This window comes from Daldinia loculata (genome assembly GCF_022478755.1).
Source record: "Daldinia loculata strain CBS 113971 unplaced genomic scaffold F4817scaffold_73, whole genome shotgun sequence".
Taxonomy (NCBI): domain Eukaryota; kingdom Fungi; phylum Ascomycota; class Sordariomycetes; order Xylariales; family Hypoxylaceae; genus Daldinia; species Daldinia loculata.
The window spans coordinates 143696-169884 of NW_026054927.1; the positions used below are offsets into that span (position 1 = coordinate 143696).

Sequence of the window (26189 nt, forward strand, 5' to 3'; positions counted from 1 at the left end):
CTTAAATCGATGGCGAGTGGCATTGTCTAGAGTTTGATAAAGAACTAATAAATGGATGGATTGCGCCGTAGAGAGACTCGAAAGGGTTTAATCGAGGTTAGTTACAGGGGGGTACAAGGAATACAGGGGATGTGTTTGTTGCATTTTGCCGAGGCCTGATTCGGTCACTTCGGCCATCGGCAGATATGTCGGTGGGGTCCCCGACTCCGTACCTGGTACCATAAGACCGTTATTATGGTACCGCGGGGAGAAGCTAATCTTACCCGCACGTTTACTTTTACTCATGTACAAGATACTTTACGTACTATTTCTGAAGTCCGGGGTAAAGACCACACGTAGATCGTTTTATCCTTTAGAGGTAATCATAAACGTACATAGCATGTTCTACTTTTTATCATTTTCATCGGTCTTAAGGCCATATCTCATGTATTCGTGATAACAGTTTAAAAATAGGAGAAATAAATTCCTAACAAGAGCTCAAAAGACAGATTAGCCCCAAAGTCTTACTTAAAGTGCCTTAGGAACATAAAGAGATTACGGATTACTTAGTTCCATTCCCCGGAGAATAGCATCTTGGTAGGTTATCTTGCCTCTACCATTTTCAATTTTCTTAGCCGTGGACAGCTCGGCAAGCAAGCATGGCTATTTTATTCCGGATGTGATATATTGTCCCCCCGGTCACTGGTTTGAAGCACTTATGAATCAAAATCAAAGTCTTATATCATCGATGAGTCTTGACAAAAAGTAGAAATCTAGCTCATAGGCTTGTAGCTTTACTACAAAACAGTGGCCGATTAATCCTCGAATCGAAAGGCATTTCCTGCTATGTAATTAAAACATTTAAAGTACACATATGTAGATAACAAGAAACCCCTCCTACATACTCGTCTTAATCTCTAAAAAAAATCCCAAGGTTTAGCAAAGGAGAGCTCTAGTGTTACAATATAAAGGAAATACCGCCAGCCAACATAAGAGCCACAGCACTTGCTACGGTTATATGAGTTCTCCCTGCCCCCGACTGAGGGTCGACGTGCGTGCCACTCATACCCAAATACCATGAGCCGATATCTGTTAGCTGCCCGTCCTTGTTTAACATGGCGGCATTAGGACCGACGTTGCTATCACTAGACCGGAAAGAGCCAAACAAGCTATAACGACCGACGGAATCCACACGGTCAAAATACTCGGAGGATGTGTTGTAGAATGCCTGGGTCGTGGCGAGGTCTTGGTTGTCGAAATTGTACTCGGTAATCCATTGAGTTATATTTGGAAATGCAGCAGCGTATGAGCCCATATGACTCGCTAGCCCTTCAAAGTTCCCATACCAATGTATGGTCACGAAATCGTATGTACAGTTCTTTTTATTATCACTTTTGGTGCTAATCAGTTCGGAGCAATTCCCGAGAAACTGTTCGAGCCACGGTATTCCTCCCCAACCCCCAGTGCAGGCCGGCAATCCCAGTTTCACCCCCTTATCAGCGAGAGGCTCTATGTTCTTTATCCACACATCCGCGGCCTTCGAGGGCTCGACATTACTACCGCCATCGTACTGGGAATCAGGTTCGTTGAAACTGAGGACGTGCGTGATTCTACGACCGGAGTCGATCTGGCTCTGGACAGAATCGAGGAAGGAGGTGTCGTCGATAGCGCCCCAAAGCATAGGGACAAATTCGAACTGGTCTTGGGGTATGTCATCAAAGGCAGATGACGGCTCCGACTCATAATTGTAGTACCAAGTCAGATCAGATCCTGACCGAACCCATACTTTATCATCTGCCGGGTTGGCAGGCTTCGGGATAAACACCAACCCACGCTTAGATGACCGAGTCTGAGCGATAGCAAAGGAAGTAAAGGCAATGAGCAGAGCATAGGAGCGATGCATAGCCGGTTGGAAAAAGAACAGACGACTGGACGGTTTTAGTCCTGATGCACACTTGATCGTGGCTTGAGACTTGGTTGCACTGTTGCTACTGGAATTGTCAAACTTTATATATCTAGTAGTTAACAAATAGTTTACCGATGATACTATATCAAGGCCTGATTAAACAAAAGTCACAAACCGAGAACTAGACCGTAGTTGAAATATCGCACGCCTGACTGACGAGAAATACTTTCGTTGACGGTGTGGCTTTTCCTTTGCTTAGCTTATTTATCTACCTATCTCGTGTATGAGGGCCGGGCGTCCGAAGCCTGCTCAATATATCGTATATCTGATAGCATTCAGCTGAAGAAAAATGTAAGATGGCTGCAACCAACGGGGCGTGGCTAGGCTTGGCTCCTATGATACACGACAATTCGGCGGCGCCACCCAATAGCGGCGACCATATGCTTACGCGAATAGACCAGCCTAGACCCAATCACTTCAATATAAGAGAATAAAGTATCATGACAGGCTCGCTTAATCTGACTACACCGAGTGAGGTAGGTGCTGAATACCAAAGTAATGGTGGCTAGCTTCACAGTAATTTCAGACAACAATCACTGCAGCGTAGCAGTGCGTCGACAACCGCATAAATGAGCTGCCACTTTAACATTCAGTGCTTGGTCTAGGCACTCCATGATTTCGATTAGGAATGTACATTATATGGTGAATATTGAATATCAGTATCTAACCAGCAACTTGAATTGATCTTTACTTGGACGAAGTTTAGGAATCCACAGCCTATAGTACGGCGAGCGAGAATTTGGTCCATGCTGTCGTTGGGATGTAAGCTTTTGATGGCGCGCGTAAACCCAAAGAAGGTCAAGTTCTGGTAGAATCATCAAGCTTATGGGATTTAAAATAATGGGAACATTTCGACAGGGGAAAAGGGGGGAAGGGGAGGGAAGGCAACTCATAAAACAATATGGAGGTGTATATTTAATTGGTAGCCTAAAGTAAAGAGTTTATCAACCAAGTGTACACTCCGTCAGCTATATTTACTACGATCAAAGCAATAGACTACCGATAAGTGCTACCCTAAGTTCGTCAGGATATGCATATTCCTATGCAGTGGTCAAATATACAGTCAGATAGCATATGTAAAACATTTAAATAGGTGTTTACCTCTATAATATACTAGGTCTTGGACAATCGGCCAAGGGGAGACAGGAAAGATAAGAACAGATAATTATAGTGGTAGCGAAGAACCCAGGCAGAAAGGCGTCAAAAAAGCTGGCGCACCTTTTACTAACAATTATCCTGGTAGGTGCGCCACCTTTTTTGACATCCTTCTGCCAGATCAAGCTTATTCCCGGTATCCGATCACCACATTTGGCTAGGGTACCCCTTTTATTTAGATATGGTGGCAGGGCTGGACAGGGGTTGGGTTGCCGTCGGAACCGCAAACTCTTTGATGGTTTGCAGACGCGGCGGCACGCAATGATACCATTCCCATCCCGGACGTATCAGCGCTGCTATCTTTCATATCTTCATAGGATTTCCTGCGTTCACCTGTTTTACTAATATCGGGTCAGAAATTGGGTAGCACGGTGAGACGGTGACACAAAACGATGAACAAACAAAACCTATTAAAATGAGCGACTCCCTCTCGTCGCCCCCGAAGTGATGATTTTCTAACAATTGTTCCGCCTCTTGACGGTACGCATTCCTTTCCCGCCTTGGCGGTGCACCACTACACTGCTCTTATAGTTTACTATTTTACGTTCGTTTTAACAATGCATGCCAACAAGTCTTTTTTTCCGTGTAGTCAGCAGGGCGAGTCCTTCATGGCGCGCTTGCGTCGCCTTCGCTGGCCGATTCTAGCCATCGTCTTTATCGTGACTGCCTTATCGTTCTTCGGCAGCGTGAGGCGGCCCTTCGAGATTCCTATCGAGCAGTCGTTCGGGGAGCCCGTCGAGGAGTCGCTTCGAGAACCCGTCGAGCTGCCAACCCACCCGATACCCTCGCCGCCCGATGACGAATCTTGGACGTTTGATGTAAAAAGGGATAGCCTTAATTATGGGCTTTCCGACAGCCAATGCGAGGTAAATACCGATCTAGGATTTCTGGTTATTGGAAGTATACCGGCGCTCATCATATCACAGAATGCATTCCCTGATCTATACCAAGAACTCGACCGCGCCCGAGATTTCCTTCTAGAGCAAAATAAACGAGTCAAGGAGTCGGACGTCCAGGTTGACGCAAAGAAAGATTATACCGGTCTCTCGCACGGCGAATTCCACGTTATGATTTCAAATGGCGAATTATACGTAATTAAGGAGAAGAAAGGCGAACCAGATCGCTCCCGCGGTCTCGCAGCTCTCGCGAACATGTATCGCGCTATAACCGCTATCCCCGACCCTCGGTCACTTCCGAACGTCGAATTCATCCTCGATATCGAAGACAGAGCAGCCAGAGGGGAAAAGAATGAGGAGCGTATCAGATGGACTTGGGCGCGCGAAGAGGATAATCAGTGGTTATGGGTCATGCCCGACTTCGACGGATGGAGCTATCCCGACGACGGTATAGGGTCTTACGTGCAGTTCCGCGAGGATGCGACGGAGCTGGAGGCCCAATATCCCAACGGCTGGGATGATAAAGAGGATAAATTGTGCTGGCGCGGGAGTCTGGCCGTGAATCGCAAGCTGCGAACCGCTTTAGTAGAGGCTTCGAAAGGTTACGATTGGAACGATGTCGAGGCCATCGATTGGCATAACCGCTCGAATATCATGGCTATGAAAGACTTTTGTCGTTTCAAATACGTTGCCCATACCGAAGGTAATTCGTGGAGTGGACGACTGCGATATCTACAGAATTGTGAAAGCGTCCCGATTATTCACAAACTAAATTACATCTTCCACTACCAGCCCCTTTTGAAAGACAGCGGACCTCACCAGGTATGCTTCCTTGGTCTTCTGGTTGTTGCGGAACCCGACTAACATCGCTGGCTAGAATTACGTCAAAGTGAAGCGTGATTGGTCGGACTTGAAAGCGCAGATGGATGGGCTCGTGGCAGATCCCGATCGAGCGCGGCGAATCGCAAAAGAGTCTGCGCAAGTATTCCGGGATCGCTATCTCACACCGGCTGCCGAGGCTTGCTATTGGCGGCGGATGATTCGCAACTGGCGCGCCGTGATGGATTTCGAGCCGCGGCGGTACGAAACTAACGACGACGGCGTCAAGGTCAGAAGAGGCGTGAGCTGGGAACGGTTTGCCTTTAGGCAGAACAAGAGCTTCGAGCATGGATTCTGGGAGTCTGACAACAGCGACACCGACGGAGCCGAGTAAGGTCGCGTTTTCACTTTGCAAAAGTTATTACAGATATCTATCGCCCACGATTCGCTAGGGCTCGCGAGGACCCAAGCGTCGGCCATCTGACATGGCAAGCCACCGCCGCTGATTGGTTTGACTATCAGTCAGAAATACACAACAGTAATGTAGGTAACCCGGCACTGAGGCGTAGGCCATTAATTTAATAGGCCGGTGTGGACTGCCCTGTATGTACGGTACGAATGGTTTAGGTTTACATATTCTGACGAACCTATGTAGACACCCACGTATCAGGCAGAGAAGCGGATCAGAGCTAGGAATAAGAAGTCAGATGTACAATGAAGGGACATCCATGTTATTTATAGGTGTTTAAACATTCCTTAGATGGCCGCGGGGCTCTACGGACTCTTTTATAGCTACATGAGCATAATGCTCTGACAAGGCGGGTCAGACTGGCGCTGTTACCGCAATTAATGAAATGATGATACTGCATGCCGTCCTTTTGCCGTGGAGGACCAATCACTCCGTGAGGTTGTAAATCTTCTGGATACCGTGCAGCATCTCCTCATGATCGACCTTTAGATCCTTGAGTAAACCGTCCTCAAACCCGAATACCCATCCGTGGACGATAGGGAAATGGTTCTTAGCATACGACTTCTGGACAGCTGCCGTCTTGATGACGTTACGGCACTGCTCAACGACGCTGAGCTCTACTAGGCGATTGTAGCGCTCATTCTCATCATTAATCTCATCTAACTCTTTCTCGTGCAGGCGGTAAACGTCCCTGATGTTCCTCAGCCACGGGTTAAGCAGCCCTAGGTCCTTCGGCGTCATGGCGGCCTTAACACCGCCGCAGCCATAGTGTCCACACACTACAATATGCTTGACCTGCAGGTGGCGGACCGCGTAGTTGATGACGCTCATGACGTTCAGATCGGTGTTGACGACTAGGTTGGCAATGTTGCGGTGGATGAACGCCTCACCCGGTCCCAAGCCCGTGATCTGTTCAGCCGGAATTCGCGAATCGCTGCATCCTATCCATAGATACTCCGGGGTTTGCCCTGCGGATAGCTTATCGAAGAACTCGGGATCCCTCTTTCTTTGCTCCTCCGCCCAGGCACGGTTGTGCTCGAACACACGGTCGTGCGTCTGCTTCAGGTACTTGGAAATTTCAGCCTGCGACATGGCGTGCCAACCGTCGGTGCTTACGGTCGAGTACCTTGGAAAATTGCGGATACGTTGGAAGCTTCCCGAGTAAAGAGTTCGTCTTGTCGATGAAAGAAGATGTTGGGCTATACGAGCTCTATGAGGCATCTGGCCCGTTGAGCATAATACGTACGTACGAAATCGGCGCGTTGAGAAGAAGTCCAAGGATTTCTTTAGCATGCAAGATTTGTTGAGACCGCCCAGATTCCCGAGGCGCTATAAGACGTCAATAGTGGGGGATCTACAGAGGAAGGCGGGCCTCTTGTAAGTTGTACTACGTTAGTGTACTTGCTATATTTAATATTGTGGTAGATAATGCATTCTATCTGCAAATAGTCTAAAGCTGCTTACTTGTACTTGAGGTGCCTAGTCATTATTGTTCACTTGCACGCTTTTCACGATGTTTCGTTTTCGTTGCCTTATTAAACTCGTTCGATGCTATTATTTAAGACTATCATTAAATATAAGTAGGCGGTGAATTAGTTTCAAGGTCAAACTGAGTTAGGAATAGATATTGTATAAGACGCGTGAGATGCCTCTTAGGAGTTTCGTCATTCCCCCGAATTGTACTAGTAGCCAGTTCTAATTTTATAGTCTTCTTACTTAAGTTTAGCCAGGGAACGCTAATTTCTCTAGCGTCTCTTTAGTTGCGGTGTCGCTGCATTATATTGCTATCGCGTATAATTTACCTAGAAAATGTCTCCTTGGGCGTTTTCGTGGCCTATGTACTGCGGTATTAGTCTTGTATCTCGCCTCGAGTAACGGACATCATTTAAATAAGCGTCCTCGGTCTTCAGCGCTGGCTATATAATTTTATACGATTATAGTACCTTGAACAATGAAGACTACACTGGGCATCTTGCATCTATGTTTAGACTAAACAATATCTTTTATAAGGCTGTACTGGTCAAAGGCTGGCTTTAGGTATGGAGTTTGACGTGAGAGTACTTAATATTTAAATAACTTTCCCGAGTGTACTTTTATGGAATATCTCGAGTCCTCAAAACCAAGTTGGTTGGTATTAAAGCGATTTCTCGTATTGATAATAGAGTGAATTAGATATCGTAGTTGTCTTATACGCCTGAAATTCCCGATTGAATATATATGACTTCGTTACATGCCCCTTTAGAAGAAACTTGCGGTCATAGGTATCCATCCTACGAAGCAGAGGAAACGGCCGATACATTTCTTATGCAAGAGGCTCATTATACCAAGACTTAGTGGACGTGATATCAAAATATAAAGCCACAGTAATATAGCTAGGTACAGAGGCACCTATGTACACAGGGATATAAAGCTACATATATGGCTCCTTCGTTTTCTTTAAGTAACTTAAGGATGGACATAATCATTAATCATTCACTTATTAAGTCTTTTTTATCCGTCCATAATACTGTGGCTAATGTATATGATTAAAAACCATCAAACGATACTTGCTTCACCCTTAAGGCTCGTTACCTTAACATCTTAAGCAAATATTACATTTGTATAAGAGGTTATTATAAAGTTGGCGGCAATGGTCGGCTGTAATATTAGTAAAAGGCCAGTGATATTACTTAAAAAGCAATGTCAAAAGCAAGTAATTTACTTGTAACAGGCATTTTAGCTACCGTAAAATTTCAATGTTTATAAAACGTAATCCTTAATAAAAAAAAAAAAACTACTAGGTTTGGAAAATATTACGTATTAATCTTTAAACTTTTAATAATAAATATAAATCTTTATTTTAAATGACTTTAAACCCGATATTTTTAAAACGGGTTTTACCCGTTTATTTTGCCATAAACGCCACGCAACACGTGGTCCGTGTGTTTATACTTATAAGTCATAAGTAAAATATTCGAAAATATTTAATTTAAAGTTATATAATATTGCAAGGGTTTTTAACGTTTTTATTAATGATAAAAAAATTAAATATTATGTTTATAATAATTTAATATATTATAATAATGTACGAAATAATTTTAATTTTAATGATTTAAAATTTATAATATATTTTTTTTAACTTTTTATTTTTTTTATATACTTATATAATATTGCGTTTTTATATATTAAACTTTAACGTTTAAAAATTTTTAACGTTTTTATTATATTAAACTTTATATAAAATATTTAAATATAATAATTTAATATTTTATAACCACGTATAAAATTTTGTTTATTAATGATTTAAAGTTAATAATATTATTTTTTAAGCTTTTTAACTTTTTTTACATATTTATACGGTTTTATATATTAAGTTTTAACGTTTATTACGGTTTTAACGTTTATTACGGTTACCGTTATAACCGATGTTACGGTTAACGCGTTATAACCATTATTATAACCATTTTTAACACCCCGAAAAACTTAAAACGCATAAATTTAATTAATAAATTTAATAATAAAATTAATACGATTATATAATTAATTATTATTTATTATAAAAACGCGTTAATATTATTATTTTTAATAATATTATTAATGTTATTTTTTTAAAAAGTTAAACGTATGTTTTTAATATATAAAGTTTTAAAATTATTTTAAACCATAAATTTAAAATTATTTTAAAAAGTTATTTTAAAGTTTAATTGGTTAAAAACAAATGTGGTTAAAAAAGGTATAACTTTATAAACGATTTTAAATTTATGGTTTAAATTTATTAAAATAAATAAATTTAATTATTTGTTTAATAAAACTTGTAGTGTAATGCCCGAGTTTACGAGGGGTTATTATGTCGAATTTTTTCCATGGCCTAAATAGGAAAGTAACTTAATGGGCAGTATTTGGCACATGCGCAATTATGTAAACTCGGGCATATTATGCAGCCCGTAAGGCTGCCTTTAGTTTATAATAGTTAAACAAAACGAGTGAATTTTTACGACCCACTGCGGGATATACCCTACTATTAGCACGTAATACTACTTACTTTCTTGGTTAGCACACACGGCTGGTGGGAGTAGTAAAATTGTAAATATTATCGGTACCCGTGGCACATAAAACATATGATTTGTGAAATGTGATAAATCTTATGTATAAATGCGAGACGAGAAATAACATGACCTTTATAGACCTGGACTAAAATGTTGAAGCGTTTCTTTCCACGAGAACGAAAGCTCACATAGCAGATATTCGCGCAAGGAAAAAAATAAGATCATCTCCTCCGGGAAGGCTCGAACTTCCAACCTCCTGATTAACAGTCACTGCGATGATAGGATTAGTATGTGAATATTCACATAAACCAAGTGGATTGGACTTACGACGCGCTAGCCAATTGCGCCACAGAGGACGGCTATCTCCCTGAGTGACTAGAATCCTGTTATTTGTTTATATATATAAAGTAGATTTGGTATGTTCTATCGCTATATATTATCGTTGGTGGAATACTAAGAGGTGTCCTGTTCCGTTGATATTGTTCTGTTTGTACGTTGGTATAGGTATGCACCCAACTCCTAACCAAAAACACTCACGCGCGAGCAATGATAAATGATGGAGCGATATAAACCTTTGAAACGAACTATGCTTATTGGTACTTAATATTTGGTTCGTAATTTACCTCCCACTTGCATCCCAGGGGAATTCGATGGCTAGTCAAACTACTGATCATTCAACTCTTCATGTTATAAACCATTATAAATCTCTCGGATAAACTTGGCTTAATTCAACGATCGATCTACTTAGACTTACGAGTTGAATCCACAACGACCAAAAGCCTCTACTGCTGTCTTTTGACATGTCAAGAGAATAGATAGCGTTTTGGAAAAATTTCTGACCTGTCTTGTTTAAAACACGGTATATAAATAAGTGTTGTATTCAAATTCACCATGGATGGAAAGTTCTAGCTGTCTATATGTAACTGTATCCTTAAATAGGTTACGTTTAAACTGATGTCTGTATGTAATGGTATATATACATGGTAAATGGAGGAGTTTTGTTTACATCTTTCCGATCATGGAACCTCGAGGGTGCCGCTCAGCCGAATATCGCGGCTGCTCGCACCGACGGTGAAGTTGAAAATGCCCGAGGGAACAACCCAGTTTTGTTTCGCTGTATCCCAAACGCTCAAGTCTCGCCTCTTGATTTCGAAGGCGACAATGTCCTCGGCGCCTGGCTCTAGGGCCAATTTCTCGAACCCGCGAAGCTGCTTTGGCGGCGCGGCGGCGGACTCTGGGTAGCCTATGTATAATTGTGCCACCTCGGCGCCTTGAACAGCGCCCGAGTTGGTAATTGTAGCTGTAACAGTTACTACCGTCTCCCAAAGGTCAGCATGTCCTCCAGGGATGATATCCCCAGTCGCAGGGCCCGCTGTTGGCCGCCCATCAACGAAAATATCCGAGTAAGTGAAGTTAGTGTACGCTGCGGAATAGATTTAGTTATGGACCTTTTCTACGAAAAGAAGCATTGCGAGCCAACTTACATAAACCATAGCCAAATTCGTACCTCGGCGCGATGCCTTCCTTATCAAACTTGCGGTAGTCAACATATAGACCCTCCTTGAAGTCGTCATTGCCTTGACTGGTTTTAATTCCGTAATCCGCGGCAGACTTAGCAATAGTGTACGGCAGCTTGCCCGAAGGGTTGGCGTCTCCGTAGAGCACGTCTACGAGCGCATTGCCATTCTCTTGAGACGGGAGACCAGCCCACACGATCGCCTTTACGTTCGGTTGCGCCAGAATCGTCTCGAGTATGACGGGGCCGACGGAGTGCACGACCACAATCACATTATCGCTCGCTGCAGCAACCGCCTTAACGAGCTCGTTGCCATTATGCCACGGGTCAAGATTGTTACGGTCTCCCGCATTGTCTTCCACCGTAATGTATCCTTCACCGCTGTCGGAGGTGATGAATACGATAGCGGCATCCGCCCCGTCGACGACCGAGCTTACGGAGCTGGTGCTGTCAGACGAGGACAAGCTTATCTGCGTCCCGTCGGCCTGGGCTCGCGTCTTAATGGCATCTGCCGGAGCGCTGAAATACGGATAAGAAGCAGTTCCGGAGCCCCAACCCATTCCGAGGGCACCGGTGTTACATCCTTGGTCGGTACAAGAGTTGATTCCTTGGGGGTTGGCAACAGCAGCAGAGCCGACCAACCCGAGCTTGCCGGGTTTCTTCAGAGGGAGAATATCCCCTTCGTTATTTAGCAGGACGATTCCGTCCCTCGCCGTCGCGCGAATATTTGTCTTGTGAGTTCCTAGCACGTTCGCTTTGAGGTTGGTCGCGGGATAGCCACTGTCCTGGCCTAGCAAGTACCACGCCGCCAGAACCCGGCGCACCATGTCATCGAGACGCGACTGCGGCACCTGACCACTGCTTACAGCTTGAGTCAACTTCGAGCCCCAGTACTGAGACCCGCCGTTGAAATCAGTGCCAGGCATGGTCATGTCCAGTCCGGAGGTCGCAGCTTCGACAGTAGAATGTTGCGCATTCCAGTCCGTCATCACGTATCCTTGGAAGCCCAGCTCTTTCTTCAAGAGCGTGTCTAGAGCGTGAGGGCTAGGTTATCTTCAGTCAGCAATTTCTAATTACAATAAGCGTAATCTTGGCTGCTCGAAGCCGTGGAGTATATTTCGCAGGCTTAGGCTCACAGGTGCTCATGAAGACTAGGGATAGCGTCTAAGAAAGAAACAGAGCGGGCAACCAGAACTTACTTCTCGCATGCCCAAGTGCCGTTAATCTTATTGTAAGAGCACATGACCGACGCGACGTTTGCGTGTACAGCATCTGCAAAGGGCCAGAGGTAAAGCTCATGTATAGTTCGGTCGTCAATGTTAGAGCTTATGGTCTCGCGGTTGAGCTCTTGCTCGTTAAGGATGTAGTGCTTCGCATTGGCCTGAACACCAACGCTCTGCATGCCCTCGATAGTTTCCGCCATGGCGATACCTTGCAAGTAAGGGTCGGCGCCGAAGCCCTCCCAGTTTCGGCCACCTGCCGGGTTCTTGCCGAGAGGACCGGCAACGGGACCCAGCAACACGTGTATGCCGCACCCTTTCGTCTCCTCGGCCATAAACTGTCCCCGCTCTCTCATTAAGGCGCGATCCCAAGTCGCAGCGACTTGGATTCCCGGAACGAAGGCATTATTCCCAGTGGCAAATCGGATGCCGAGGGGTCCGTCTTGTAAGCATAGCTGAGGATAGTTGATAGAACTCGCGGGCGCCGTGTTACCAACACAGGGCCCTTTATTCCAGCCTACTCCGGTAACGATGTTGATTTTGTCATTCTGCGACAGCTTCGCTAACGACGCATTTGCTTTCTCGTAGGCCGCCGCCCAGTCGAGAGTCGGGGCCGCGGAGGCCGTGGCGAACGCCGCAGCAAAGATAGGAAACCTCATGATTAGCAACCGAACCCAAGATGTACCGAGGAGCAAGGTCAATTCAGGCGTTTCAAAGTCTTTGGGGGTTCCCCACGAGTCTTATATGACATGTCCGGCCAGCATATCATCGCTTGCTGAGGCGTCTAGGCCCACTACGTAATTTGTTACCCCCCAAACTCCGGCCTATATAGCGCCATGAAGGCACCGGATCTACTGAATCTGGTAATCGACGGAGGAGGATGGAAGGGAGGCGCCTGGAATTTCCTTGCCGCGTTCCACACCTCCTTATAGATTGATCTCTTGTCCCATCTTGGCCGACGGCAGCTCCTCGGCTCGTAGCTCTCGACATGTTGAAGATCTTCCCCTAACGTGGGCAGCATGGCATTTTTCCGGAGCGCGATGAGATTTTTAGGCGGTTGAAGGGGGGAAAAGGCCTCTAGCTCCGGCCCGCATTAGCCATATATTAATTAACGTGCTGTCATGACCAGGGTTCGCACTACCCAACCTTGCACGTACCTAAATCATACCCGCCTGAATCTCGAGATCCGGGATCTTACTTATCTCAGTTTTATCTTAGTGAACTCAGACCACAAATTCGAGATCGTTTGTGCGGTTGTACCTCCTTTAACTACATAACTTTTTAACCAATTATAACCCCGGCATAACCTTAAAAACAATTTCGAATTTTTGGTTTAAAGTAATTTAAGCGATTTTTACTATAATTAATTATTTAATATTAAAAATAATATTATTAATACGTTTAAAATAAATTTTAATTAATTTAAAATATTTATTAATTTTATTATTAATAAATATACGCGTTTTAAACATTTAAATACACGTATTTTAAACATTTTAAAATAATAATTAATTATAATACCGATTATAATATTAGTTATAACATTAATTATAACGTTTTTAAAAATATACCATGTTAAAATTTATAACATTATAACGTAATATTATATAAACATATAAAATAATTAAAAAATTTAAATAATTAAATTAAAAATTTTAAATTAAAAAAAAAATATATTTTTAACGTAATTATAAATATATATATAAATATAAATATTATTTTAACATATAATTATATATTTTTAAACGTTAAAACTTATAATATTATAACGTAATATTATATAAATATATAAAAAAAATAAAAAAATAAAAAAAGTAAAATATTAACTTTAAATTATAAAAATAAAAATTATTTCGTACATTATTATTAAATATTAAATTATTATAAATATAAAATTTAATTTTTAAAAAAATTATTTTAATTATAATTAAATATATTAAATATATTTTAAATTAAAATTTGTTAAAACTTTAATTTTATATTACTTTTTTAAATTTTAAATTTATAAATATAATAACATAAACCAAACGTTTTATAACGTTTATAATATAATTAAACATAAACCCGATTTAACAAATTTTAATTTAAGTTTATTAAAATAATTTTAATTTTTAAATTAAAATTTATTAAAACAAGTTACGCCCGTTTACGCCACAAAACGTATAACCCGTATGTTTATACTTATAAAACACGTGCGTAAATGATAAATATCATTATTACAATAATTTATATAAACTATTAAATAAACTACCATATTTATTTTATTTATACGTTAATTACATCATTAAAATAACTTACAAGAAAAATCTTTTCTTTTCCTTTTTAATTTATTAAGTTTTATATTAAATAAAACTTTACAATTAATAACTTTACTTTAATAAGCAACTTTTGGGCCATTAATGTAATACTTTATATTTAATAAAAAATACCATATTATTTTCTTATTTTTTCTTTTATTATTTTTCAAATCTGCCCGTTATAATAATTAAAATATGAAAAATTACCATAAATTTACCTTTTCGAAGACCATATCATTAATGCCGAAACTTTTATACAATATCCTAATATTATTAAAGATATACTATAACCTTATTATGACCGAAAAACGACAAATATAACACAATCACTTACCAAATAATACCTTCGAATCCTCCGATACCTTTAAATCTTACAACTTACATTCACATAATTGCTAGCTATTCCCGATCGAATTTTCGATTAAAGTTAAAATCAGTTTATTTTATATTATTTTTACTTTTGCTATACGGTGTTTTTACCTTAATTAAAAAATTACTTTTTCGATTAAATTAAAAAATATACCATATTTTCCCAAGGATTCCAGGTAATTTTTTCAGGGATTTTAATACCTTTTATATAAATTTTATCCCGATTATTTGATGCTTTAACTAAAAAATAAGTAAGAATATAAATAATGTTTTTAAAATAATAATTTTTTTAAAAAAAAATTTATCCCTTTTAATAATACGAAAACTATTATAAAATAATATATAATAAATTTTTTTATATGTAAAAAATTTTTAATATTTTAAATAACGACGTTTTTAATAACCTTTATAAGGTTGTTAAATATAAAACTTTATTAAACCTTTAGAAAATTATAATTTTAAATGGATTATTAATTTATATAAGTTTTATAAGGTATTTAATTTTGTACGAAATTATATATTAAATATAATATCAATATTAATTAAAGTACCATTATTATTACCAAAAGTTCTAATATTATCGACAATATTATTATCGTTAATAAAAGTTTTATAATTAATACTAAAAATCTTATCTTTATTGCCAAAAATTTTATCGTTGGTATTAAAGATTTTAATATAATTAACCAAAATTATATTTTTATTAAAAATAATTTTATTATCTTTTATAAAAATATTTTAACCTTTATAAAATTTAATTAATTTATAAATATAATCTTAAATTATTAAATTAATATTAATAAAATTATAAATAATTTTATCCAGTTTTAAACACTAATTAAAAGATAATTTTTAATTATAAAAACTTTTAAAATTATATATATTAATATAGTAATTACCGGTTTTAACGCAAACATTATTTTAAGTAATAATATTATTAATCGAATTTATATCCGCAATAATCCTTTAAAACAACAATAAAAGGAATATTAAACCAATTGTTAAACTTTTATTAATGATAATAATATCTTTTACATTATTAATTACCAATCCCGTTACGGTATTAACTAATAATTTGGCATTACTTACAATACATATATACAATATAATTGTATCGAACGGAAATCTTATCTTGTTTAACAATATTAATAAATAATCTTATATATTATAAATATTATAACCTGCAAATCAATTAACATTAATAAATATATTATTAAAGTTAATTAAACAAATATAAACTTAAAAATAATAATTATTATAAAATTTATAAGATAAAATTCTATTAAAACCTTTAATTTTACCAAAAACCAAAATATAATAACTATATTAAACGTATTACTAAGAAATATTTAATTAAAAAACCATAATATTTAATAAAAATTAACTTTTTTAATTATTATTATAACCAAATCAATTAAATTAAGTTAATTTATTAATTTTATTATATTATACTTTATTAACTATATTATTATCTTTATTTATATATAATATAATAAAAGATATAAAATTAAACAATAATAATAATAAAAGTTAAAACTAATTACTTATTTTATTAATATTATCAAATGTTAATAAAAAAAATAATAATAAATTACCAAATAAATTATTACGTTTTAAATAAACTTTAATTTAATATTAATTATAATTAATAAATTTTTTATAAAAATATATAATAATTAACGTAAATAATAAATTATAATTAAACGAAAATTTTAATTAAATAGTTTTAAAATGAAAAATATAAAGGTATTTTATTTTAACTTAAATAAATTATATAAAATAAAAGATATAATTATTATTAGAAAAGATATTATCTTTTATAATATAAACTTATTTATTAATGTAATATAATAAATAAAAATAAATAAAACTTACAAAAAAGCCATTATTAACTATATATACAAATTATACCGAAAAAAAGCTTAAAATTAATATATTAAAATATTTTTATAAATTAATCAAAACGCAATATTTATAAATAATAAATATGTTTTAAATAAACTTTTTAATAAATTTAAAATAATCTTTGGCAAAATATAAAAGATATTGCAAATATTAAAATATACCGTATAAAACGCCTTTAACGGAGTATTAATCCAAAATTAAACTATAAAACTTATGTAAATTTGTTAAATATTTTAAATAAATAATAAAATTTAATAAATAAAACAATTATATTATAATTTTAATTTTAATTTCCGATATATAATATTTAATTTATTTAATTATATTAATATTAATAAATATGTTAAATATATCGTTAAATAAATTAATAAATAAAAAGATAATATAATTAATAAAGATAAAAAAACTAAATTTAAAATAATATTAAACAATTATATTAAAAATTTAAAGATTAATAATAACGCAAAAAAATTATTAATAAATAATATATTTAAAATTAATAATAATAATAATGGCGGTAATATATTTTAGCAGTTTAAACGCGGAAATAACCGTAAAAATAATAATAAAAGCAAAATTAAAGAAGATAATAACTGCAATAACGGCAAATATTAACGTAATAATTATTAAGGTAATAATTACTGTTATAACAAAAAATATTATTATAATAAAAGTTAAAGTAATTATTATAATAATAAACGTTATAATAATAATAACGGTTATAAAAGCAATTTATATAATTATAATTAATAAAAAGGCTATTATAACAAATTTGAAGGATTTGGAAAATAATAATATTGACGTTATTAAATTAAGTAAAAAAATAAAAACGGTAAAAATTTTTTAAAATATAAAATATTTTTCAAATAAGATAAATTAAACCGTAAAATAAAAAAAAAAAAATTAAAGTAATAAGGTTATTTTTTATTAAAAGAATATAATAATAATAATAAATTTAAAATAAATTTAAATTATTTTTTACCATTTAAATATAATAATAATATAAAAATTATAAAAAAAATATATAAAAAATATAATAAACTGTTTAATATTTATTCCAATTATTTCAAATATATATACGCAAATAAATATATTTTATTTAAACTATTTAAATTAAGTCCTAACAATTTAATAAATATTAATAAAGAAAAAAAAACTATATTAAAAGAAAAAATAAAAAAAGATAATTTAAATAAAAATCTAATAAATAATTTTATAAATAAAGAATATTATAATACCTTTTTTAACCTTAAAATTATTAATATTAAACTAAAAAAAAATTTATAAAATAAATTAAAGAAATATTTATACCTTAAAATTAATATTATAAATAATAATATAAAATTAATTATATATATAAATTTTAAAACCTTAAACGAAATAATGGATATAAATTGGCTTAAATTTTTTATTAAAAATTATAAAATTTATAAATTATAAATAACATTAAATATTGGTGGAATAATAAAAGTAATAAAAATAAAAAAGAAAGTTTATTTTATAATTAAAATATTTATAAAACCAAGATTTAAAAAATAAAAATTAATTTGCGTATAAATTAATGTATAAATATATAAATAAAATTTAAAACCAAACCTTTTATTTAATATTAAATTTTGCAAGAATATAAACATAATTATTAATTAATTTAAAAGGATAATAATAATGGAAGTTTATTTAAAAAAGAAATTTATAATTAATTATTTAAAAATATTTATAAGTTTTTATTATAAAATTATTATTATTTATAAAACTGTTATCCCATTAAAAATAATAATAATAATATTAATATAATATGTTAATTTTTTTAAAAAAAAAGATTATAAATTTATATTTATATTTTTAAAAATATTATATAATATATATATATTAAATATTATTTATATAGTTATTTTTATTAATTAAAATAATAAAAAGATTATAATATTTTATAAAATAAAAATGGATATAATTAATAAAATTATAATAAATAATTTTATAATAATAATTTAAAAAAAGGTAAACGTTATTTAAATAATATTTGTTATTTTTAATAATAATATTAGCAATAATTTTTTAACTAAAGAATTTAATATTAATAATTATATATTATATATTTTATTATTAAATATAATAATTATAAAAGATTTATGGTAAATTATAAAGGAAAAAGAACCAAAATTTTAAAAAAAAGCTTTTAATTTTAAAGTTTAAAAATTTAATAATATTTTAAAAATAATATCCAAAAATGGAATATATTATTATAATATATTATTAATATTTAATAAAAAATTAATTAAAATAGTAAAAAATTATAACTTATAATATAATTAAAAAATTATTAATATTTTTAAAAAAAAAAAAATAACCGTTAATTTTATTAATAATTAATAAAATAAATATAAAGTAGAATAGGTATATTTATTAAACATTAAAAATAAGAAATTTATAAATGTTACTTTTAATAAAATATATAATAAAAGAAAATTAAAATAAATAAAAAAATTAATATTATTTAATTGCTTATATTTTATAGTATAGAAAATTATAAACGGAAAATAAAAAAGCTATATTATTATTAATTTATAACTTTTAAATAAATATATTTTATTAAATATATATTTAATATTTTAATAAAAAAAAATTATAAATAAAATAAAAAAATAATAATATTTTATAATTATAAATAAATTAGTTTTTTTTTATTAATTTCTAATTATTAAATAATATAAAAATTAAATAATAATAATATTATTTAAAAAATTTAAAATTTTAAACGTAATATTTATAAGTTTTAAAAATTTAAGCTTATACGTTTAATAATTTATAAATTAAAGATTTTACCTATATAAAAATTTCGTTAACGTATATATAAATAATATAATTATATATAGTTATATTATTAAATAATATAAATAATATTTTAAAAAAGTTTTTAAATTATTTAAAGAAATTAGATTAATTTTAAACTTTAAAAAATTATTTTTAAGTTATTTATTAATAAAATTGTTAAGATTTACTATTAATAAATCGGGAATTATAATCTTAGAAAATTAAATAAAAATAATTAGAAAAATCAAAATATTAACTAATTTAACCAATTTAAAAACTTATATAAAAATAACCAGATTCTTATAAAAATATATTTTATAATATTTATAAAAAATTTAACTATTTTAATAAAAAAAAATTATATTATTAAAATAAAAACGTAAAAATAAAAAAATACCGATAATATTAAACGTAAAGAAAAAATATACGGTAAAAACCTTATTTATTCTAATATTAATTAAGATTTAAATATTTAAAATCTTATAAAAAGAATTTATAAACTTTATCTTTTTATATTATTAAAATATAAACCAAACTATATTCCTTAAAATTAACGCATTTAAATAATAAGGTTTCGGCATTTTTATATTTTACCTTACACGAAAATAAAATAAAAAAAATATTTTTATTTAAAATATTAAACCGGTAATATTTTTATTTAAAATTTTTATTAAAATAAAGAGTTAATATTAAATAATAGAATTAGAAATAATATATTTTATATAAACATACCATTAATATCAAATATAATTACAATTTTATAAAAAATTAATTATAATATTAATAAATTACGAAGTAATAAAAGGCATTATTAAATAAATAATATTATAAATATTAAATATTAATAAAATAAATAATAAATTAATAATTATTTTAATTTATTTATTATAATTTTACTTAAAAATCTATTATATACCAGGATAATTAAACTTAGTATTTAACGCATTATTAAGGCTGCTTATAACCAACAGTTTAATAAATAAAGAAAAATAAAAAAACGAAATTAAAACAATATTTAAAAATATTATAAAAGATTTTAATTATACAATAATAAAATTAGTTATTAATAAAATATTTAAATTTTAAATAATCCAAAAATATAAGAAAAATAAGTAATTATACTAATTGTAAAAAATACTAAAATTAGTAAAAATAATTAAAAAAGATATAATAAAATGGTATAAATATAAGTTTAAAAATAAGTTTATGTATCACGTATTTAATATTAATCAAAAATGATTAATAATATCATTAATTTATATATAAAACTTGTTAAAAATAATATACAATTAATAATATCATTTTGGATTTAAAAAAATGGCTTATAATTTGGAAGGTATATATGTATAAAACCTATTTTAAAAAATAAAAAAATATATTAAACATTATTTAAAATGTTAAAAAAATAAAAACGACAAGTTTAAAACTTATAGAAAATTGATGTTTATTAATTTAATAATAATATTATATTATATAATTATATAAGATTTTATTATTAAATTATTAAAAATATTATTAAAAAATATAATATAATTTATTGAAAAATTTAATTACTTTAATATAATAATGGTTATTATTTGTAAATTTAATAAGAAAATAATATTTATTTTAAGCTATATAACCTATAAAATAAACTAATAAATATTATTAATATTATAATCTTTTTTATTTTATAATTAAGGATTATTTATAAAAGTAATATTTAATAAAAATTTGAAATTTATGTTAAAATTTTAACAAATTTTATTTGCAAAATTAAAAATAAAATTAATAATATTAATTAATTATTATTTATAAACGGATAAATAAACCGAAAAAAAAAATTAAAATATTAAAATAGTTATAAAATATTATTACGCTATATTTCAAAAATTATGGATTAATATTATCTTAATTTTATAATATAATTTTAATAATATAAAATTATTAATGTTATAATATAATTTAAATAAAATTATATATAAGTTTAAATTAAAAACCGTAATCTTAATAATAAAGTTATTAAATAATTTTATTAATTTTAATATTTTAAAAGAATTATATTAGAAAAAAGTAAAAATTATAATAGATTTTGTTGTAATTAATACAAAAATAAAATATAATAAAATTTATAAATTGGTTAATTAGAAGGTTAGAAATATAATATATTTTAAATTGTATAAAAAATATAATTTTTTAGGAAAATCTCTAAAAAAATAATTTATTTAATAAATTAATTTATTAATAATATTAAAGTATATTAAAGATTTAGTATATAAATTAAATATCTTTAATTATTAGAAAATTTATAAAATTATATTAATAATTTAATTTTATAAAGTTCCGTAAAGAGTAGATTTATATAATAAATAAAAATCCCAAATTGGATGCGTTATAATTAAAGATAATAACAATAAATAATTATTTTATAAAATTAAAAAATTTTTAAAAAGGCGGATAAATAAATAAGGTATATTAATATTAAAATATTTTATACAATAAAAGGAATATGCTTTAATGTATAATTAATGGTATGTTAAAGAATTATTAATATAAAATATAATAAAATTAATTAATTAATTTAATAAAATAAATAAATTAATATTAAAAAAATTAAAATTATATAAGAAAATTAATAAAAATAAAAACAAAAAATGGAAATTAGTAAAGAAAATATTAAAAATAAACGTTAAAATAAAATTAAATATTAAACTAATAATATTATTGTTAATATAATTACCAATTACACTGTTATAATTAACTATATTAATAATCTTAATAATAATATAAATATTAATTATAATATCCCCAATTTTAAAAATTAAAATAGTATAATTTTTGGAATTAAACTTAGATATAAATGAACGGAATGGAATTAATCTTAATATAAATAAATAAAATAAAATTAAACTTGATATAAATAAACGGAATAAAATTAAATTTGATACGGATAAACAAAATAGAACTAATTTTGATATTTGATTGGCTTAAAATTCAGATTTTAAATTGGGATATTAATTCAAAAATCAATTTCCAAATTGGGATAAATGCGGTTAATTTAAATAAATGTAGTTAATTTGAAAAATTAAGACTTATTAAGCAATTATAAAAGAAATTCCTCCCATTAATATTACCAGAAATATTTTTTTTTTTTTTATATTATTTTTTAAATTTAATATAGTAAAAATATTATCTAAAAATATTAATATTATTTAAAGATATTAATATTATTATTGCAAATTTTAAAAGTATAATTTTTATATTATAAGTTTATATATTTTTATTTAATTATATTTTTAAAAATAAAATTGTTATATATTTATAATTATATTTTAATTATATTACCAGTTAATATAAGTTTTAAAACCGAAATATTTAAGGTTAAAATATTCTAAAGATTTAATTAAAACAAGTACCAGTTTAATTTAATAATAATTTAAAATATTATTAACTTAAATAACGTTAAAATATTAAAATAATACGGAAAATTATTATCCGAAAAAATATGTTATTAAGGATAAATAGCCATATTGTTAAAATGAATAATCTTTAATTAAAATATTTATTTTATAACGATAAAAAAATACTTTTATCTTAAAAGAAAATGGATTAAAAATTTGGAAATATATTGGATCGAAGTAATATATATTATAAGACTAAAGAAGTAATTTAATTTAAAAAAAGTTATTAATATATTAATAAAATTTAACTTTTATAATTAATTAAATAACAACTTACCGTATTATAAAGTAATAACAAGATTATAAAAAGTTTACATAATTAAATTAAAAGGTAATTAAAATTTTAAATAATATAAAAAAATCCTATTATATATTTTAATTAAAAAATATTTTAAAGTTATATAAATAAACAAGGATTTTTTATTAAAATTTGGCAAATTATTAAATAATATTATAGAAATATTATTAACATTAAGATTAATATAAATTATATAATTTTTAAAATATTAAAAAATCCTTATATTTTAATAATAAATAAAAGAATAAAAAAGAATATTAAAAATATAACCATATAAAAATGTAATAAAATCTATATTTAATAATTATAATATTAATACCTTTATATTTATTATTAAAAATAATAAAAAAATTAATAATAAAAATATTATAACAGATAATAAAAATAATAATATTAAAAATATAAAAATGTAAATAAAAAATACCAAAAATACTATTAATAATATATTAAAAAAAATTTTATAAAATTAATAATAAATAAAATAAATATATATAAACCAAGCCAAAAAATTAAATAAACTTGAAAAAATATTTAATTTTTTATATAAACAATTAAATAATTTAAAATATAAAATTCTTTAATAGAAAAAAAATATTTAATAACTTATAAAAATTATATAATTAATAAAAATACTAAATAAAATATAAAAATATAATTAGTTAAAATAAATAATATATAACTTAAAAAAATTAAAAAAAAAAAGAATATTAATTATATTTATAACTATATTAAAAAAGTTAAAACTATTACTAAAAAAATTTAAAAATTATAAATTAATAATTGAGAAAAATAAAGCTAAAAATGCCAAAATGTAAATAATACCTGCGAATATACCAAAGAAACAGTTACGAATCTTTCCACGACAATCCGGACTCGACGAAAGGCTTTAAAATGCGATAAATTAATGCGATGAATTGGCACAATGGAATGCAATGAATTAATGCAATGAATTAACAATGTAACAAATGTAATGGATTAACAATATAATAAAGAAATACAATACACTTATAATAAATTAAACCAATAAAAACGTTAGAAATTTTTTTATAAAGGGATTATTAATAAACATTATTACTATAATAGTTTATATAAATTATTAAATAAACTACCATATTTATCTTATTTATACGTTAACCATATTATTAAAATAACTTACGAGAAAAATCTTTTCTCTTTTTTTTCAATTCATTAAATTTCACATTAAATAAAACCTTACAATAAATTTTAACAAATTTTAATTTAAAACTTATTTAAATTTAAACATTATTTACTTTTTAATTTTAATGGTAAATAATAAAAAATTTAATTTATAATAATTTAATATATTATAAAAATGTATAAAATAATTTTAATTAAAATAATTTAAAATTAATAATATATTTAATTTATTTTTTTAATCTTTTTACATATACATATAACGTTACGTTTTTATATATTAAATTAAAATTTTAAAATATATTTAATTTTTAAAGTTTAAAATATTATAATTAATATTATATATAAATATAAAATATTTTTTATTTTAATTTTAATATATTATTATTAAATTTTTTTACTTTTTATATATTTATATAATATTGTTTTTTTATATATTAAACTTTATAACACGTGTTACGATTAATATTACGTTTAATATTATAATTAATATTAATTATTTTTATTAATATTATAATATTTATAATATTTATAATTATATATAAAATATTTTAAAAGTTATTATTTAATTGTTTAAATTTTCCCGGTTTTTTTTTATATTAAACAAAAGTCGTATATTAAATAACTTTATTTAATCATGTGATTTTATTTAATTAAATGATTAAAATTTTAATATAAATATTTTTTATAATTATATATATTTATTTTACATAACTTTAATTATATTAAATATAAATCATTTCTTTTATTTATAATATTATTTAAACCATAACATTAAATTTAATATAAAAGTTTAATTTAAATTTAAAATTAATCTTTCCGAAAGAATATTGCGCTCAAACTTTTTTAATTGATAAGGTAATTGATAAGGTAAATGATAAGGTAAATGATAAGTAAATGATAAGGTAATTGATAAGAAATTGTATGTGCTTACGTAAAAAATACCCGGAAATTGATAAGACCATTGATAAGACCCCGATAAGCTGATAAGACCCAACACCTACAAATCTGATTGGCCGCACCCCGCATCGCCCCCGCACCATCCGAGTGTTTTTATTGGGTGCATCCCTTTTAACCCTTGCACCTTAAAATTGATTGATTGGGTGCATCGCTTTTAGCCCTTGCACCTTAAAATTGATTGATTGGGTGCATCGCTTTTAGCCCTTGCACCGGTAATGTGTTTTAATTGGATGCATCTGCTTAGCGCCTTCAGCCCTTACATGTAGCCTTGCAGCCATATGCTTACATAATCAACCAAAATGACAATAACCTTACAAGTGGTTAATTTGAAAAATGACCGGTATTTAAAAATAAAAAAAAATAATAAAAAAATTAATAAAAAATAATAAAAAATAATAAAAAATAATAAAAAATAATAAAAAATAATAAAAAATAATAAAAAATATATATACTTAAAAATAAATAATAAAAGATTAATTAAAAAAACATAATTATAAAAAAAATAATCGTAATAAAACTTTAAAAAAAAATTTTAAAAAAAATTTAAAAAATAAAAAAATAAAAAAAAAAAAATTTTAAAAAAAATAAAAAAAATAAAAAAAATAAAAAAAATAAAAAAAATAAAAAAAATAAAAAAATAAAAAAATAAAAAAATAAAAAAAAAAAAAAAAAAAAAAAAATTAAAAAAAATAAAAAAAATTAAAAAAAAAAAGTTTTTTTTTTTACAGGGTAACCGCCTCTCGGACTTAGAAGTTTGAGCGGTTCCTTCGGAAAGATTTAACGGACAGTTTTTTTTTTTTTTTTTTTTTTGTTTTGGGGGGGGGCCGGCGGGGGGGGGGGGGGGGGGGGGGGGGGGGGGGGGGGCGGGGCGAGGGGGGGGGGGGGGGGGGGGGGTTTGGGCGGGGGGGC

The 26189-nt window shown here is 29.0% G+C and overlaps 4 protein-coding genes and 1 non-coding gene across 5 annotated transcripts; 1 reads left to right on the forward strand and 4 right to left on the reverse strand.

Moving 5' to 3' along the window:
• Positions 1-702: 702 nt before the first annotated feature.
• Positions 703-2227, reverse strand: F4817DRAFT_351004 (glycoside hydrolase family 128 protein). Its single transcript, XM_049305016.1, has one exon. The coding sequence runs from the start codon at positions 1880-1882 to the stop codon at positions 938-940; it is 945 nt and encodes a 314-aa protein (XP_049154858.1). The 5' UTR covers positions 1883-2227; the 3' UTR covers positions 703-937.
• A 992-nt stretch (positions 2228-3219) lies between these two features.
• Positions 3220-5460, forward strand: F4817DRAFT_270782 (glycosyl transferase family 90-domain-containing protein). Its single transcript, XM_049299421.1, has 4 exons — positions 3220-3580; positions 3690-3966; positions 4027-4818; positions 4874-5460. The coding sequence occupies exons 2-4, from the start codon at positions 3709-3711 to the stop codon at positions 5207-5209; spliced, it is 1386 nt and encodes a 461-aa protein (XP_049154859.1). The 5' UTR covers positions 3220-3580; positions 3690-3708; the 3' UTR covers positions 5210-5460.
• Positions 5461-5502: 42 nt separating this feature from the next.
• Positions 5503-6861, reverse strand: F4817DRAFT_270802 (carbonic anhydrase). The gene is made up of 2 exons (XM_049299422.1): positions 6749-6861; positions 5503-6658 (listed from the first exon to the last, which is right to left on the reverse strand). Exon 2 carries the CDS (start codon positions 6575-6577, stop codon positions 5711-5713), a length of 867 nt encoding a protein of 288 aa, XP_049154860.1. The 5' UTR covers positions 6578-6658; positions 6749-6861; the 3' UTR covers positions 5503-5710.
• Positions 6862-9534: 2673 nt separating this feature from the next.
• F4817DRAFT_t144 lies at positions 9535-9665 on the reverse strand. Its single transcript has one exon. It is a non-coding gene; the product is annotated as a tRNA-Trp (tRNA).
• Positions 9666-10169: 504 nt separating this feature from the next.
• On the reverse strand, positions 10170-13291 carry F4817DRAFT_351012 (glycoside hydrolase family 3 protein). The gene is made up of 3 exons (XM_049305017.1): positions 12025-13291; positions 10794-11869; positions 10170-10732 (listed from the first exon to the last, which is right to left on the reverse strand). The coding sequence occupies exons 1-3, from the start codon at positions 12702-12704 to the stop codon at positions 10326-10328; spliced, it is 2163 nt and encodes a 720-aa protein (XP_049154861.1). The 5' UTR covers positions 12705-13291; the 3' UTR covers positions 10170-10325.
• Between the last annotated feature and the right edge of the window lie 12898 nt (positions 13292-26189).

Bases quoted from the DNA above. Each gene is read 5' to 3' on its own strand.
- F4817DRAFT_351004 (XM_049305016.1), bottom strand. From the start codon at position 1,882: ATGCATCGCTCCTATGCTCTGCTCATTGCCTTTACTTCCTTTGCTATC.
- F4817DRAFT_270782 (XM_049299421.1), top strand. From the start codon at position 3,709: ATGGCGCGCTTGCGTCGCCTTCGCTGGCCGATTCTAGCCATCGTCTTT. The intron at 3,967-4,026 runs GTAAATACCGAT...ATCATATCACAG, and splicing joins TTTCCGACAGCCAATGCGAG to AATGCATTCCCTGATCTATA. The intron at 4,819-4,873 runs GTATGCTTCCTT...ATCGCTGGCTAG, and splicing joins AAGACAGCGGACCTCACCAG to AATTACGTCAAAGTGAAGCG.
- F4817DRAFT_270802 (XM_049299422.1), bottom strand. From the start codon at position 6,577: ATGCTAAAGAAATCCTTGGACTTCTTCTCAACGCGCCGATTTCGTACG.
- F4817DRAFT_351012 (XM_049305017.1), bottom strand. From the start codon at position 12,704: ATGAGGTTTCCTATCTTTGCTGCGGCGTTCGCCACGGCCTCCGCGGCC. The intron at 11,870-12,024 runs GTAAGTTCTGGT...AAGATAACCTAG, and splicing joins GGCACTTGGGCATGCGAGAA to CCCTCACGCTCTAGACACGC. The intron at 10,733-10,793 runs GTAAGTTGGCTC...TCTATTCCGCAG, and splicing joins CGAATTTGGCTATGGTTTAT to CGTACACTAACTTCACTTAC.